Below are 13,389 nucleotides of genomic sequence, written 5' to 3'. Positions count from 1 at the left end.
TGTGATACACACCAGGGAAAGATGTAACCCTTAAAGAACAGCTGGTTGAGTTCAAAAGTAAATGCCCATTCTGGCAGTATATGCCAAGTAAAACAGGAACATATGGTATAAAAGTGTTGTGGTGCTGTGATGCTAACATTATTTCTATCCAAGGGCATCTGGGCAAAGAGCCTGATGCAGCTGGAAGCCTGGTACACTATGAGAAGCCCAGCCTGGTTACAGAATGATGACAATAGTTGAACCATGTTTCCATAATGAATGAACTGTGGTAAGAAACAGCTTTTCCCTGCCTCCATAGAACTGAGCTACAGGTTCATTTTTTCATACGTGGTGGAGGTGTCACCAAGCAAAAAATTTATGGAAAAGAATACACAACCAAATGGAATCAATACAAGAGAGAATACCAGTCAGCCAAAATTGCATTTGTTAAATATGACCAATGCAATAGACTATTACTGTATATGATTACAGTTGCCAGAAATTCGACGTGCAGAACTAGAAAAAAGAAGAAATCAACACTAGAAGAATGGCTAATTAAATTAAAAGAAATAGAAGAGTAAAAACCAATAAAAGATCTTTGGAATAAGAAACAGGAAAGCCTACTGACTATTGATAGTTAAAAATCGTAAAGAAAGAAGTGATAAAGTGAATTAATTTTTAAGAATGATGTAGCAAAGACAAGAGAATAGAGCTATAGAATATACAAAAAGGTAACAAACTAAAACCCATAAAGAGTATGATCAGAATAGAAGTTACAATAATATTGCATGAAGGGGAAATGTCAGATATGCAACAAATCAACACAGTCTAGAAGGAAATTGATTAAAATACAGTTACAGTACGTATACGTTTTTGGTAACACTAAGAGATTTATTTAATTGATAAGTAATGCAGAACAACTATATGATTATGACTATAATTATTGAATCACTGTTACATTATTAAAAATAACAAATGGAACAGACATTATAATTTAATAAAAAAGTTAAAAAAAACTTGCAGAAACCATACATCTATAACCAAACATCTAATGTACTCTGATACCAATTGACAGAATATGTCACAACCTGCTTCTGTTACATCTGTAGTAGGGCAGTGAATAAGAAAATGAGCAAAAGGCGCATTATGTGTGGGAAAATATGCTTGCAAGGAGGACTGTAGCATATGAAGGGCACACTTTGGCTGTCTGTAGGGTGACTACAAAGAATGGCCTTTCATTGCCTCACCAGGCACTATTTGATTATTGTAGAAGAAAATTACCCCATAATACCTTTAATACTGGGCCTTCTTGCAAATAAATAGAAACAGGTATTTTCCATTGCATTTTCAATTTTCACACTTTCCTTCCCACCAGTTCTAAATAACAGTTGGTAGTATTTTTAGCCAATAAAAATTATGTTATAAATTTATACCAAAAAAAAGTGAAGGGGCTGACAGTTAAAAAAGCAAACATTTTGCTTCACATGAACGTGTGCTTTCTGGCTTCTGGGCATTTTGAGATTGTGGAATACCCTTCATTCTACATCCACAAACATCTGTAGGGCAGTTTGATTCCCTGAAATATACTGGAATTTTAAAAACAAACAAACTCAGAAGTCACACAGTGCAGGTTTTTGTTTTTTAAAAAAATTCATGATGAAGAAGGATAAAGCTATTCTTTAAAATTGGTTTTTAAAATTGTTTTCATTGGTTGTTGTTTTTTTAGACGACTTCCCTATGTTTTCCAGAGAGGGCAATTACTGAACCTCAAGAGCCATTCTCCATTAACCTTCCTTTTGGACTATATAGGACTACTTCTAAAGTAAGCTTGGGAAGTTCATTTAGTGCAGAACAAAGCAGCTAGAATTTTAACTAAGGCTGAATTTTCAAAATATATCTCAAAAATTTTAAAACAGTTGCACTGTCCACTTTCAGGGCTCAGATCAAAATCATGGTACATGCTTTGTAGTCCTAAACAACTGGAACCTAGTACCCTAAGGAACCCCTTGTCATGTTCATTGAAATTTTCTGCCAGTGCTCTTCTCTGCATGTCACTTGAAGTAAGGCAGGTGGTAGCCAGGGACAAGATGGGACATTTTTGAATGTGTCACTCAAGGTACAGAACTCTCTTTTCCCAGATCTGACTCGTATATTCTTATCATTTAGGTGGTAGGCAAAACATTATGTTTGCTCAAGCATTTTAAGTCCTAATGTTTGTTATCTATCTGTACTTGATTGTTGCAGAAGTTATAATATTATAATATATGAAGTGTGCCAGGAAGCCATTACTTTGAGCAAACAGACCCATCTCTACAGTAGATGTAAGTCAGATATTAGGAATGGGAATACACAAAAGCCTGTTGCAGAATACTTCAGTCCTCAAGGGCATCCCATCGCTGACCTCAGGACATCGGTCACTGAACAAAAAACTACAAAGAAAGATTGGAAAGAGAAACAGCTAAATTACAATATATTTACAAATCCCAATCCACTAAGAGTGGTTTGAAGAAAGACAGCGGCTTCCTGGTGCACTACACATAAGACTGGATGCTCTTAGCCAGTTTAATATATCTCCTTTCTGATTCTCAGCCTGCCCATACCATATACCAAAATATAAAGTTCTTCCTTCCTTTCCCCCTCAACAACCATCAGTAAAGCTGAACTTGTCGCCTCATCACCATACCCATGTGTTTTGCATTTCCATAGGTATTCATACAATTTAATTATAAATGTCTGTCCTGGGCATTATTTCACTCCATGCATCTGAAGAAGTAGACCAAGTCTATGAAAGGTTATGCTATGATCTTCTACATAGTCTCAAAGGTGCTACAAAATCCTCTTGCATAGAGGACGGGAGAATTGGATCATCTAAGGTCCAAAACACACTGCAGAAATAATCCAGTTTGAGACTGCTTTAACAGGCCTGACTCAGTGGTAGGAAATTCTGGGAATTGTAGTTTTGTGGGACATTTAGCTTTCTCTCTCTGAGAGCTCTGGGGCCACAACAAGCTACAATTTCCAGTATTCCCTAGCACTAAGCCAGGGCAGTTAAAGAGGTCTCAAACTGGATTATTTCTGCAGTGTGTTTTGGACCTAAGACTCTCAGGAGCCCTATCACAAATGAAGCTGCTTCTCTGCCAGAGTTATGGTTATTATCTGACCTTATTCCAACAGGCTGCATGATTTTGGAAAAATTTTTACAAAGTTATCCATTCACTCATGATATAGATACCAAAGAATTATTTTCCTCACACATTCTCAGAACTGTGACTCACAAGGAAACATGGAGAGGTTCAAATCCTGAAAGGGCAAGTAGATTGCTAGAGGGAAAACTGCAGAGGCTTCTCTACCTTTAACGGTTGTGTAGAAGAAGAAATCTGAGTAGGTGTCACTTGCTACCTTCTTGCGTGACAAGCTACATCTGTTAAAATTCCTTCTGTTACATAACTATTACTGGTCCGTGAGTCTTCTCAGTTGCAATCTTATTTGTACTCATGGATACTCTGAAAAGGGAGTGGGGAGCCAACAGAGCAAAAGCAGCATGCCAACCTTTCTTTGTGCTCCACTCCCCAGCCCTATTTGGACCTCACTGCTTTGCAGCTCATCAGCTGAATAGTAGAAGGGGAGAGATCATGAGAATCTTTCCCTAGGATCTTCTTCCTACTTGCTGCACAGCTGGTGAGCTTGGGTGCTGGGCTGCACCCAATACAGATGGAATAGATGGCTTCACTTCTGCGCAGAGAAAGAAATGCCTTTATCCACACACAAGTGGTAAAAGCTGTTAATGCAAGCAGAGAATGTTCTCTTCCTGCATCACCAGCATACTCCACTTTCTCTGAAATGTGCCTCTTTTTATATACGTTTGCCCCTCCTTATCCACAGATTCTTTGTTCACAGGTTCAAGCATCCACGGCTTGAAAATATTCAAAAAATGCATAAATTCCAAATAGCAAACCTTGATTTTACATTTTATATAAGGGTCATCATTTTGCTATGCCATTGTATTTAATGTGACTTGAGCATCCATGGATTTTGTTATCCACAGGGGTCCTGGAACCAAACCCCAGTGGATAACAAGGACCCACTGTAATGAGATTTGAGCAGAGCTGGGAAAACTTACTTTTGGTGTATATAGTTCCCAGAATTCCCTATCCAGATTACTCTGTGAGCCTGATAGTCCTTAAAATAAGATTTCTGTGCTCTAGACTTGACCTATATAGTGAAATGATTGTATCTTTTTGGAAGAATGCTGCACACACAGACTGCAGCTTTTTTGCATCCTATCCTCCTTTTTAATTTGCTTATTTTATTTATTTAAGGTATTTATTTATTGTCTCCTCTATGAGTAGGGCCCTTAGATGACGTGCAACTGATAAAAAACACTTTAAAAACACTGGCTGGAATTCACAATCTTAGTTACAAATGCATATCCTAGAGTTATACTTTCATAACTCATTTGTATTCACATACACTACATATTCAATAGTACACTGCTCCCTCGGGTTACGAAATTAATTCGTTCCGCGGCCGCTTTCGTAACCCGAAAAGCCTTCGTAAGCCGAAATGCCATAGGCGCTAATGGGGAAAAGCCGCGATTCCGTGCGAAAAAGCCGAAAAAAGCACCAAAATTTTTTTCGTAACCCGAAAAACATTCGTAACCCGGAACAATTATTTCCTATGGGATTTTTTCGTATCCCGGAAATTTCGTAACCTGGGTATTTCGTATCCCGAGGTACCACTGTATAGTGTAGGGAGTACATAGGGATTGTAAAATCACCCCTAATCCTGCTTTACAAGGCAGCAATCAGTGCAGGCAAGTGGGTCTGTTTTTCTGTCCCTTAGGATGATGAAGACTGATGTTTCCACCTCCTCCCATGAGCAACTTGGTGTGAGTACGAATTGTGGTAGGGATCCTGCTTGTGACTGCCACACCAGAGATTGCTGTTGAGATGAGGAGGAAAAAGCAGTCTGCTGCATCTGAGCTGAGAGGAGAACAGGCCCGTTATTCAGAGTGGTTGCTGCCTGGTAATTCCTGGTAGGGAGCCATGGTGGCACAGTTGTTAAATGCCGGCATTGCACAAGGTTGTGCGTTCGATCCTAGGACTCCAAGGTTGACTCAGCCTTCAATCCTTTCATAGGTCGGTAAAATGAGTGCCTAGCTTGTTGGGGGCAATTGGCTTACAGATTGTAAACCACTTAGAGAGTGCCGAGTTCACTGATAAGCAGTATAGAAATGTAAATACTGTTGCTATTGCTAATTCAGGACTGGGGATGGGGGTTCAGGCTTGGAGGCATAACTGTGTTATGCAACTAATTCGAGAGTCAAGCAGACTGGCAGCTTGCTCTGCCACCAGTCGCTCCCCATTCAGTGTGGGACCATGGTGACCAGATGCTGTGGTCCACAAGGTACAGTTGGCAAGGAGTGCTTTTTTTGTGCTCTTTTTGTGGCTGGGTTTGGGCTACCTTAGGTGGATGTGGCACAGTTTCAGCCTGATCAGGGGGCATGCAGCATCTGAATGCCACACCCCTGGATTGGCCCAAAGGCAGCACTTTTGGCCTGTCTTTTTCAGGCTGTAATTATGTAACTAAGTAGTGTATGTTGAGTTCTGGCCATTGAATATATAAAAACCATTTCAAACTCTTTGTTAAACATAATGCTAAAACAAGGTAACCATTTTTAAAATAAAGAGAAAGAAGACTTCACTAATTTTTATAGCTCCCTTGTTGGGAGAGGAAAATTGAAAATACATGGATATGTTCGTCCTCCCTAATTCTGCTACCCATCCCAGTTGGTTCAGCAGTGAATCATTAAGGTAGTTAGGAACACTTGCATCTGTTAAAATATATTTCTAATTTGTATGGAAAATGTTCAGATGTGTCAATGGTTAACTAAGGTTTAAAATGGTTCCTGTTGCAGGCCAGAAAGTCTAGGCCTGGAAGAGCAAGTCTTCAAGGACATGTGCTGAGACATAATATCAACAAATGTGTTATTGTTATGCTTCTGTGTAGTATGGTGACTTCATGGGAAAGAGGTGTGTCCACTTGGTGGGAAAGTTGATCTTTTGAGAGAACAAAGACTGGTGTCACATTCAAGCTTCTAGCATGGACTCTGAAAGAGAATAGATGTATAGTAGCCTGCTGTAAAGTGTAAAAAGCAACAAAGTTAATAAACCCTCATTTGAGTGAAACTCTGTGTAGAAGTTACTTTGATATTGAGTAGCTGAGAAGACTGCATCTGTTCCAGTTGGTACCAGTTCAAACCACCGGTAAGAAGAGACATCAACCATCACAAAGATCTTTTTCTCTAACATGGACAGATGCTTGTGTCAGATTGTGGAGCTACAATATTGCATTTGGTATTCAGGACTGAAATGAGAAATGGATCAAGCATGAAACAGTAGCTGGAAGAGCAGCTAAGAAATAAACAGCCTTATCCTCATTGATTTTTTCTCCCCACATGGGGTGACAAAGATCTTTTAATATTGCTCTGGTATTTGGAGGGAAATGAAAATAGGGCACTGCCTGGCAGAACTGGCAGCAGCCTTGCAAAATGTTATCTCTCTTTATCCAAAGTCAAACCAAAAAAGAAAGAAGAAGCCTTTAAAAAAAGAAAAATGAGTCAGCCTAAATATTTAACACCTTGTTTCCAGCATTTTTTTTTTTTGCAACATGCTACATCTCCTCTGCCTTTTTATGAATGGTGGATTGGGAGTGGCATTGTGCCATAAGGTCCATCCGTCAGCACAAGGAACCAATGAAACCCTCCCATCAGATTTTGCTCTGAGACTGAGAGTGAAACAGCTGCCTTCTCAGATTGGCTTTCTTGAACAAATCTTTTGCTGATGAAATTAGTCTTCCCATGTGTCATAAATAATCCTGATCAGTTAAAATAAATGGAGGATGTGAAGAGGCATAATGAGAGTATGGTGTGTCTGGACAGTTAAGGCACTTGTCCTGGGCTGAGTGAGCAAAAACAATACTTTCCTGCAGACAAGGCTTGAGCAAGTGACAATTGGATCGCTGCCGTTTTCTTACTCCCTGCCTAGCCTAATGTTCTGTTTTTGCCTGCAGAATTCTTTGCTGAAGCTGCAAGCTCTTGAAACTGATCTTTGCTCTGCATTTTTGCCAAACCAGGAAGAAAGTCCTCAGCTGCCAGCTTTGAAGGATCCCATCCCTTCCTCAGTCCCAACCAGCGTGCAAGCCGATGGGGACAGTTGTGGAGGTAAGAGGGGTTCTTCATTAATAGCGTGTCCTTGTTTTCTCCTTGAAAAGGCAGCTTGGTAGCTTTCGGCTTCTTGACTGAATTCACCGGCAGCTGTCTTTGAAAGGCTGCAAAGGAAATGGGGCTAAGGCATAATTGGGAGCCAAAAGGACAGTGAAAATGTGAGGTATAAGAGAGATTTTATTTTGGGGGAGGTTTCATATCACTATTGATTACTTTGGGGTTGGGTTAGCAATTTATTTGAAATTTTTCCTTAATTTCCCCCCACATACAGTCAATTTTGTAGGGTTTCAACCATTTTGCTTAAATTACTCTTTTTATTTTAAAAAAAAAACTATTAGAATTATGCTCATGTGGAACATGTTTTTTCAGTTTCTGGCTATCTGTTTCTCTCCCTCCTCACTACAGACTTCTGCCTGGCCAGAATTGTTTCCTCTGTCCTGTTATTGGTTGTCAATTGACTGCCTTTGCAGAGAAAGTTAAACTCTGAAAAGGCACATGTTATTTTTCATTACTAATGACTGTATTCTTCATCAAGCATATTATTTTCTTGCTCTTGCTCCCCCCTTCCCTCCGCCATCTCCACACTCACTAGAAATCAATTGTTGCAAATAAATGGATTGAGGGCTTGGGGTTTATTTCTGACATTCCAGTGCACATAACCACACAGATGGCATGGGTTGAATTCCTGGGTTCAGGCATAAGGCAAAATCACTGTATGAAAAATAGGTCATAGTTAACAAGACTAATATAGCAAGCGGATGAGCTGTAGGCAAGCTTAAAATTTGTAGACTGTGTGTGGTTTCCATTAAGGCAAATGGGTCAGTATTCCATGGCCTAATCCTTCAGTAATGTTTGTAGATAAAATGACTGTTACAGACTAGCTTATTACAAAAGCTTTGTGTGAGTGTGTGTGTGGTCATTTTGCAAAGGCTAATCTGTCTCTCTTTCTAAGAATCTCTCAGATTAATTTGGCAGTCCTGCCATTTCACATCTTGAAAGCAAATGCTGCAAAACCTCCATTGTGTTTCTGTGCATCCATTAGAGAGGTCACCATTAGACTGCCCCACTTAAGGCAAAGAAAGTAGAAGCATTCAGGTTTTTTTCATTTACTATATTCCATTTTATCTCAAAGGTTCAGGATTGGTATGTTTTAATTTAAAACTAGTATAAAATGCTCTGCTTTTGAAATTTCTGAATCCCCAAAATGGGATCCTATGAAGAGCAAACAGAAAAGATGAGCCTAATATACTTGGACCTCTGGATTTTGGCCATTACACATAAAATATAGCAGCTGTTACACAGACGCTAGAAGATATTCATATATTATTAGAGCAGAATAATCATTGAAAAAATGATTAATGTAGCTGCTTCCTACATCAGTTGTTTGAGGTCCCCAATGTTTTAGGAGACCTTTTTGTGTTGGTACAGAGGTATAACTGTTACAAGGGGCATTACCTGCCCTATAAGTATTCTGCCCCCTATTAAATTTTCCTTCAATCTTTGAATTTCTACTGTTGCAGTACTTAAAACATCAAACTAAGCTGTTCAAAATCTAGTTTAGGCATCCAAATAAAAAAAGCAAACAATTTACCAAGGAAATGAAAAGACACCAAAGATTAGTGTTCTAGGTGTTAATGATTTTCAATGTCTCACTCTCTGCAATGCTAGAACTTTGGAGACTATAAAGGAAAATCTGCATGGTTATACTGCTTTGGCAAGAATATCATTTGAACTAGTCATGGAATTGCTTCCTCATCTAGGCCTGTCATTGGATTAACAAATACCCCACACAGTTTAATCCAGCCTACCATACCCCACACAGTTTAATCCAGCCTACCAGCTTGCCATCTTTCCTCCTTTTTGCAGGTTCAGGCAGGTAGAATAACCATGAGACTCACTTAGCCTCTGGTGAACCACCATACATGGTTGGTAGCTGAATGGGCAGGAAGAATTAAAAGCTGCATAGCTCTTTGCTAAAGCAACAGTGTAAAGGGTGGATATGGTTAGTTTTTACATAGTAGTCTGACACTCCCCATATCTGCGGGGTTGGTTTGATTTCACTTACCCACATCTGGGGAAAAAGATCTCTCTAGACATTTGGAGGTCTTCCAGTGTGACTCTGTGTTCATCTTCTGCTGGAAAATAACATTTGCTGTTAACTGCAGTTTCTGCTTATCTGTGGGGACCATGGGAATAGGTCTTCCATGGATACTGAGGTCAGACTGTAACTATTGTGCTTACATCTTCCCATTTTCTTATGCTGTGGGGAATTGCTTCATGCCCCTACAAACATTAAAAGTAAGGGACAAGTATGTGTGCCCAAATATCACAAATATTCCAGGGGCCATTTGATTAGAGCTCTAAAAATGTGAGCCTCATTTGGGAATCTTGGCTTAAGCAGGATTGCTTCCAATACCTTCTAGTCCACTTAATGAAACACAGTCTACTAATCCATTTATGACAGTCAATTGAAAGCTTTCATAACACTCTCCTCAATGCTATCTTGAGATCTCTAGGAATTCTTACAATTGTAATCCAAAAGAGTAACTTCCCAAACTCTAAAGTTTCAACTGCCTAATTTGGATAATTGACACGGCTTGTGGGATGCATTTGACTAGGTGCAAATCACACTCTCATCAGGACATAAAAAACATGTAAGTAGAGCTTGACCATAAAATCCAGATAGTCCAGCAAGGACAAGAAACATACTTCTGTATGTAAACCCCTGTTTTGGATAGAGATTTGCACAATAACAAGGTTATGCTAGGAAAAGAAATTATGCATCCACTTGCACTCAGAGCAGTCAGGCTGGCTTCTTGCTGAACTTAGTCTACATAACCACACTCTGAAAAGATGGTCAATAGAACAACTTGGTAATAATTAGTTAAACATTTATTTGTTACACCTAATTCATTAACAATTTCAATAACAATTTTGCAATTGGTTATTTTGGAGGAACAATTTCTCATTATTTTAATGTGACAGACTTAAGGTTTCATAACTTTGGGGATTCATCCAAAATCTACAAAACTGTGAGACCTTTATTGGCCAACCAAAATGCACAAAATATATGTTGGAAGCTTTCAAAGCTCCACTGGCTTCTTTATCAAGTAAAGATATTAAAGATCATACAGGACGGGGGGAAATATGATGATGTTAGTCCCAAGCCTGCATTATGTCAAGGTGTTGCTGTTCTCGGTTCAGGTGCTGTTGGAGGCACATTCATGCAGGACAGCTCATCTCCTTCTGGCCATATAGGTACTCCAGGAAGATTTTTTAAGTTCCATTAGCAGGAAAAGAAGTGATGCTTCTCTTGTGATCCAAGTTGCCTCAGTCCTTTGTGAAGCTGTAAGCTCCTTTTTCTAGTCATCAGCGACCAAACATGAACCCCCAAATCTACCTCTTAAGCCAGACAGTCCTCCCACTGAAAGGTTTCGAAGGCACTACAGCTCTGGGTACTAGGAAATGATGACTGCAGCACTGTCCTGGTTATATGGCTTGTTGAGATGAGAAGTTGCAGCAGGACCTGGGGAGGAGGGCGATTCTTTCCAACTACCTGTATCAATATGCCCCACAACCAGGAGAGTGTTGCAGTCATCATTTCCCAGAACCCCAATCTGAAGCACCTTGGAAATTCTTTGGTTGAGGCACTGCATACGAGGTAGGTTTTGGGGGAGTAGCATTGGAAGAAGTAGCTACAGTGATGGGAGCTCCGATGTCATAGCTACATCAGCCTGTGCAGGATCTTGGCTTCTTGTCTTTAAAAACTTACAAAAGTTTTTAAATGTTATAACACTAATGAATTAACTTTAATTTATGATTTAATGATAACGCATTAGCACTAACACTAACATTGTAAAAGTCTGGCACAGCAATATCAGGGCAGAGTGTCTCCTTTTGATGTATGGCGACCCCATTAATTCCATTGGCTTTTCCTAGGCAAGGAACATCATCATCATTATTAATTTTCATTTCCCCCCCACCTTTCTCCCAATATCGGGGTTCAAGGCAGCTGACAACATATTTAAACATTATAAATTAAAACTGTACAAAAGTATTAATAAAAGTAAAAATATAAGATTAAAAAAACCAGTTAAACAATATGTAAAGTTTAAAACATTAAAAACATTAAAAATGCATTCAGACACTATATAACAACTTTAAAACAGAACTGCACAGCATTAAAAATCCAATCCTAATTTATAAAAGCCTGATGGCACAGGAACATTTTTCCTGGCATCAGAAGGAGAGCAAGGATGGGACCATCCTGGTCTCTCTAAAGGGGAGTTGTAAATTCCAGGAGCAGCTCTGAGAAGGGACTCTCCTTTGTCCCCACCAAAGGAGCCTGAGAGGATGATGGGACAGAGAGAAGGGCCTTTCCAGATTATCTTAGATCTCTACTGGGCTCATAAAGGAAGATGTTGCTGCTGTTGTGTGCCTTGAAGTTGTTTCTGATTTATGGCAACCCTAAGGCAACACTATCATGTGGTTTTCTTGGCAAGTTTCTTCAGAGGGGGTTTGCCATTACCATTTTCTGAAGATGAGAGAGTGTGACTTGCTCAAGGTCACCTGGTGCGTTTACATAGCCAAGCTGGGATTTGAACCCTGGTCTATAGTGTCCTAGTTCAGCACTCAAACCACTACACCACAATGGTGCCAAAGGGAGATAGTCCTTCAAATAAACTGGATCCCAGGTGTTTAAGGTTTTTAGGTCAAAACCTGCACTTTGAATCGTGCCCAAAATTGGACCAGCAGCCAGTGGAACGCAGAGGTGGTTTTGCTAATAGAAGCTGATCCTCAATATCCTCTTTTTCCTGTTCTTTAAAGTAGGGGTGGGCTATCCAGATGTTCTTGGGCTACGACTCTTATCAAGCCAGCATAACCATTGGTGAGGGATGTTGTGAGTTGTAATCCAAACAAGAATGTCACAGTTTTATGACCCTATCCCAGCCATAAAGAAAGATTAAAGCTGACAGTGTATAACATCTGTTGGGGGAAGACAGGCTCTCATGTACAAATAATCTCTTGATTTTTTGTTCTTTTTTAAATATATGTTTGCTATCATCTATAACATCAGAATAATTGCCCTGTTTATGTTTTTACAGGGCACGGTGTGCTCTTGTAATAGTTAACTGATTTATACAGTTGTGGCTTCCCAAGAAAATGCTTATACATCCAAAATGGGATGTTTTTCTCTTGGCATTTAAAGACCAGCTGGAATGCTGGAATAATAATTGAAAATGATTATTTGAAATAGAGCTATTTGATCCTCCACTTAATCTGCAATAACCCATCAGGAATGAATTGTGCCAGGGATTATTGATTCAGGATCATAAATTATAGAAGCAGTCAATCAGTACCATTTAAAAACCAGGGGAGGAATATTAGGTCAGAAGCTTGTCACGTTGACTGCCAGAATGTAGCATGATCAGTTTTGTTTTCCCTTCAGAGAGATTTATTAGTAGTCCTTTTTCTTAAATAATGTTTATTGAACATTCTACTTATTTAGCTTAATATAATAATAATAATAAGTTTTATTTGTTTTCCCGCCTCTCCCAATGGATCAAAGCGGGATTACAGTCAGATTATACAGTTTGACAACAATAATTCTAATAACAGTATTAAAATCACGATATAAAAGCCATGCATTATCTAAAAACAGTTAATACAATATAAAATCTCAAATTAACATCCCAAAGTATACTCCTATTTGAGTAGAAGTCCTGCTCCAGAAGGCTGATGGATTTTCTGGAGAAGATTTGTGGGACATGTTGGAAGATGCAGTGACAAGGAGAGCAAAAGAAATTCCTATTGTGTGAGAGGAGGTTGGCTTACATAACATATAGATTTGTTTTTTAAAAAATCCATCAAAATACTCACGCTTAAAAAAAGATTAATTCATTTCTGAGTTAATTCTGCAAAATTTGTGACTATCTACTTTGTCTCAGCCCCAGAACTTTGCATGTGATCCAGTATGCACAATATGGTCTGGGAGCCCTTTGAGACTACAAAGTTATAGCACTGTGTTTCTACTATAACTGCTCATAACATCCTATGGAATCCTGGGTTTTGCATTTTAGGGAGAGGATTTTAGAAGGCTCAGCCAGAGACCTCCTCTTGCACCTCATCAAACTACAAATCTCAGGATTCTGTATGATGCATTTGTGGCAGTTAAAGTGAAATCA

At 39.2% G+C, this 13,389-nt stretch overlaps 1 protein-coding gene across 10 annotated transcripts in view; it reads left to right on the top strand.

The window, feature by feature from the left end:
- FAM13C (family with sequence similarity 13 member C) overlaps positions 1-13,389 on the top strand; it is a 96,198-nt gene that overhangs the window by 42,246 nt on the left and 40,563 nt on the right. For 6 of the 10 annotated variants that reach the window (XR_006102928.1, XM_042458046.1, XM_042458049.1 and 3 more), the window contains one exon: positions 7,051-7,201. Coding sequence is in view for 9 of the 10 variants with exons in the window: in XM_042458046.1 (XP_042313980.1) it covers positions 7,051-7,201 (151 nt within the window). In the remaining variant the exon portion in view is untranslated. The remainder of the gene's footprint in view (positions 1-7,050; positions 7,202-13,389) is intronic. The other 4 variants (XM_042458050.1, XM_042458047.1, XM_042458045.1 and 1 more) reach the window with 1 other exon arrangement.

This window comes from Sceloporus undulatus, chromosome 3 (genome assembly GCF_019175285.1).
Source record: "Sceloporus undulatus isolate JIND9_A2432 ecotype Alabama chromosome 3, SceUnd_v1.1, whole genome shotgun sequence".
NCBI classification, from domain to species: Eukaryota; Metazoa; Chordata; class Lepidosauria; order Squamata; family Phrynosomatidae; genus Sceloporus; species Sceloporus undulatus.
The sequence above is the reverse complement of the archived record's forward strand: the minus strand, read 5'-3'. Positions and strand labels throughout refer to the sequence as shown.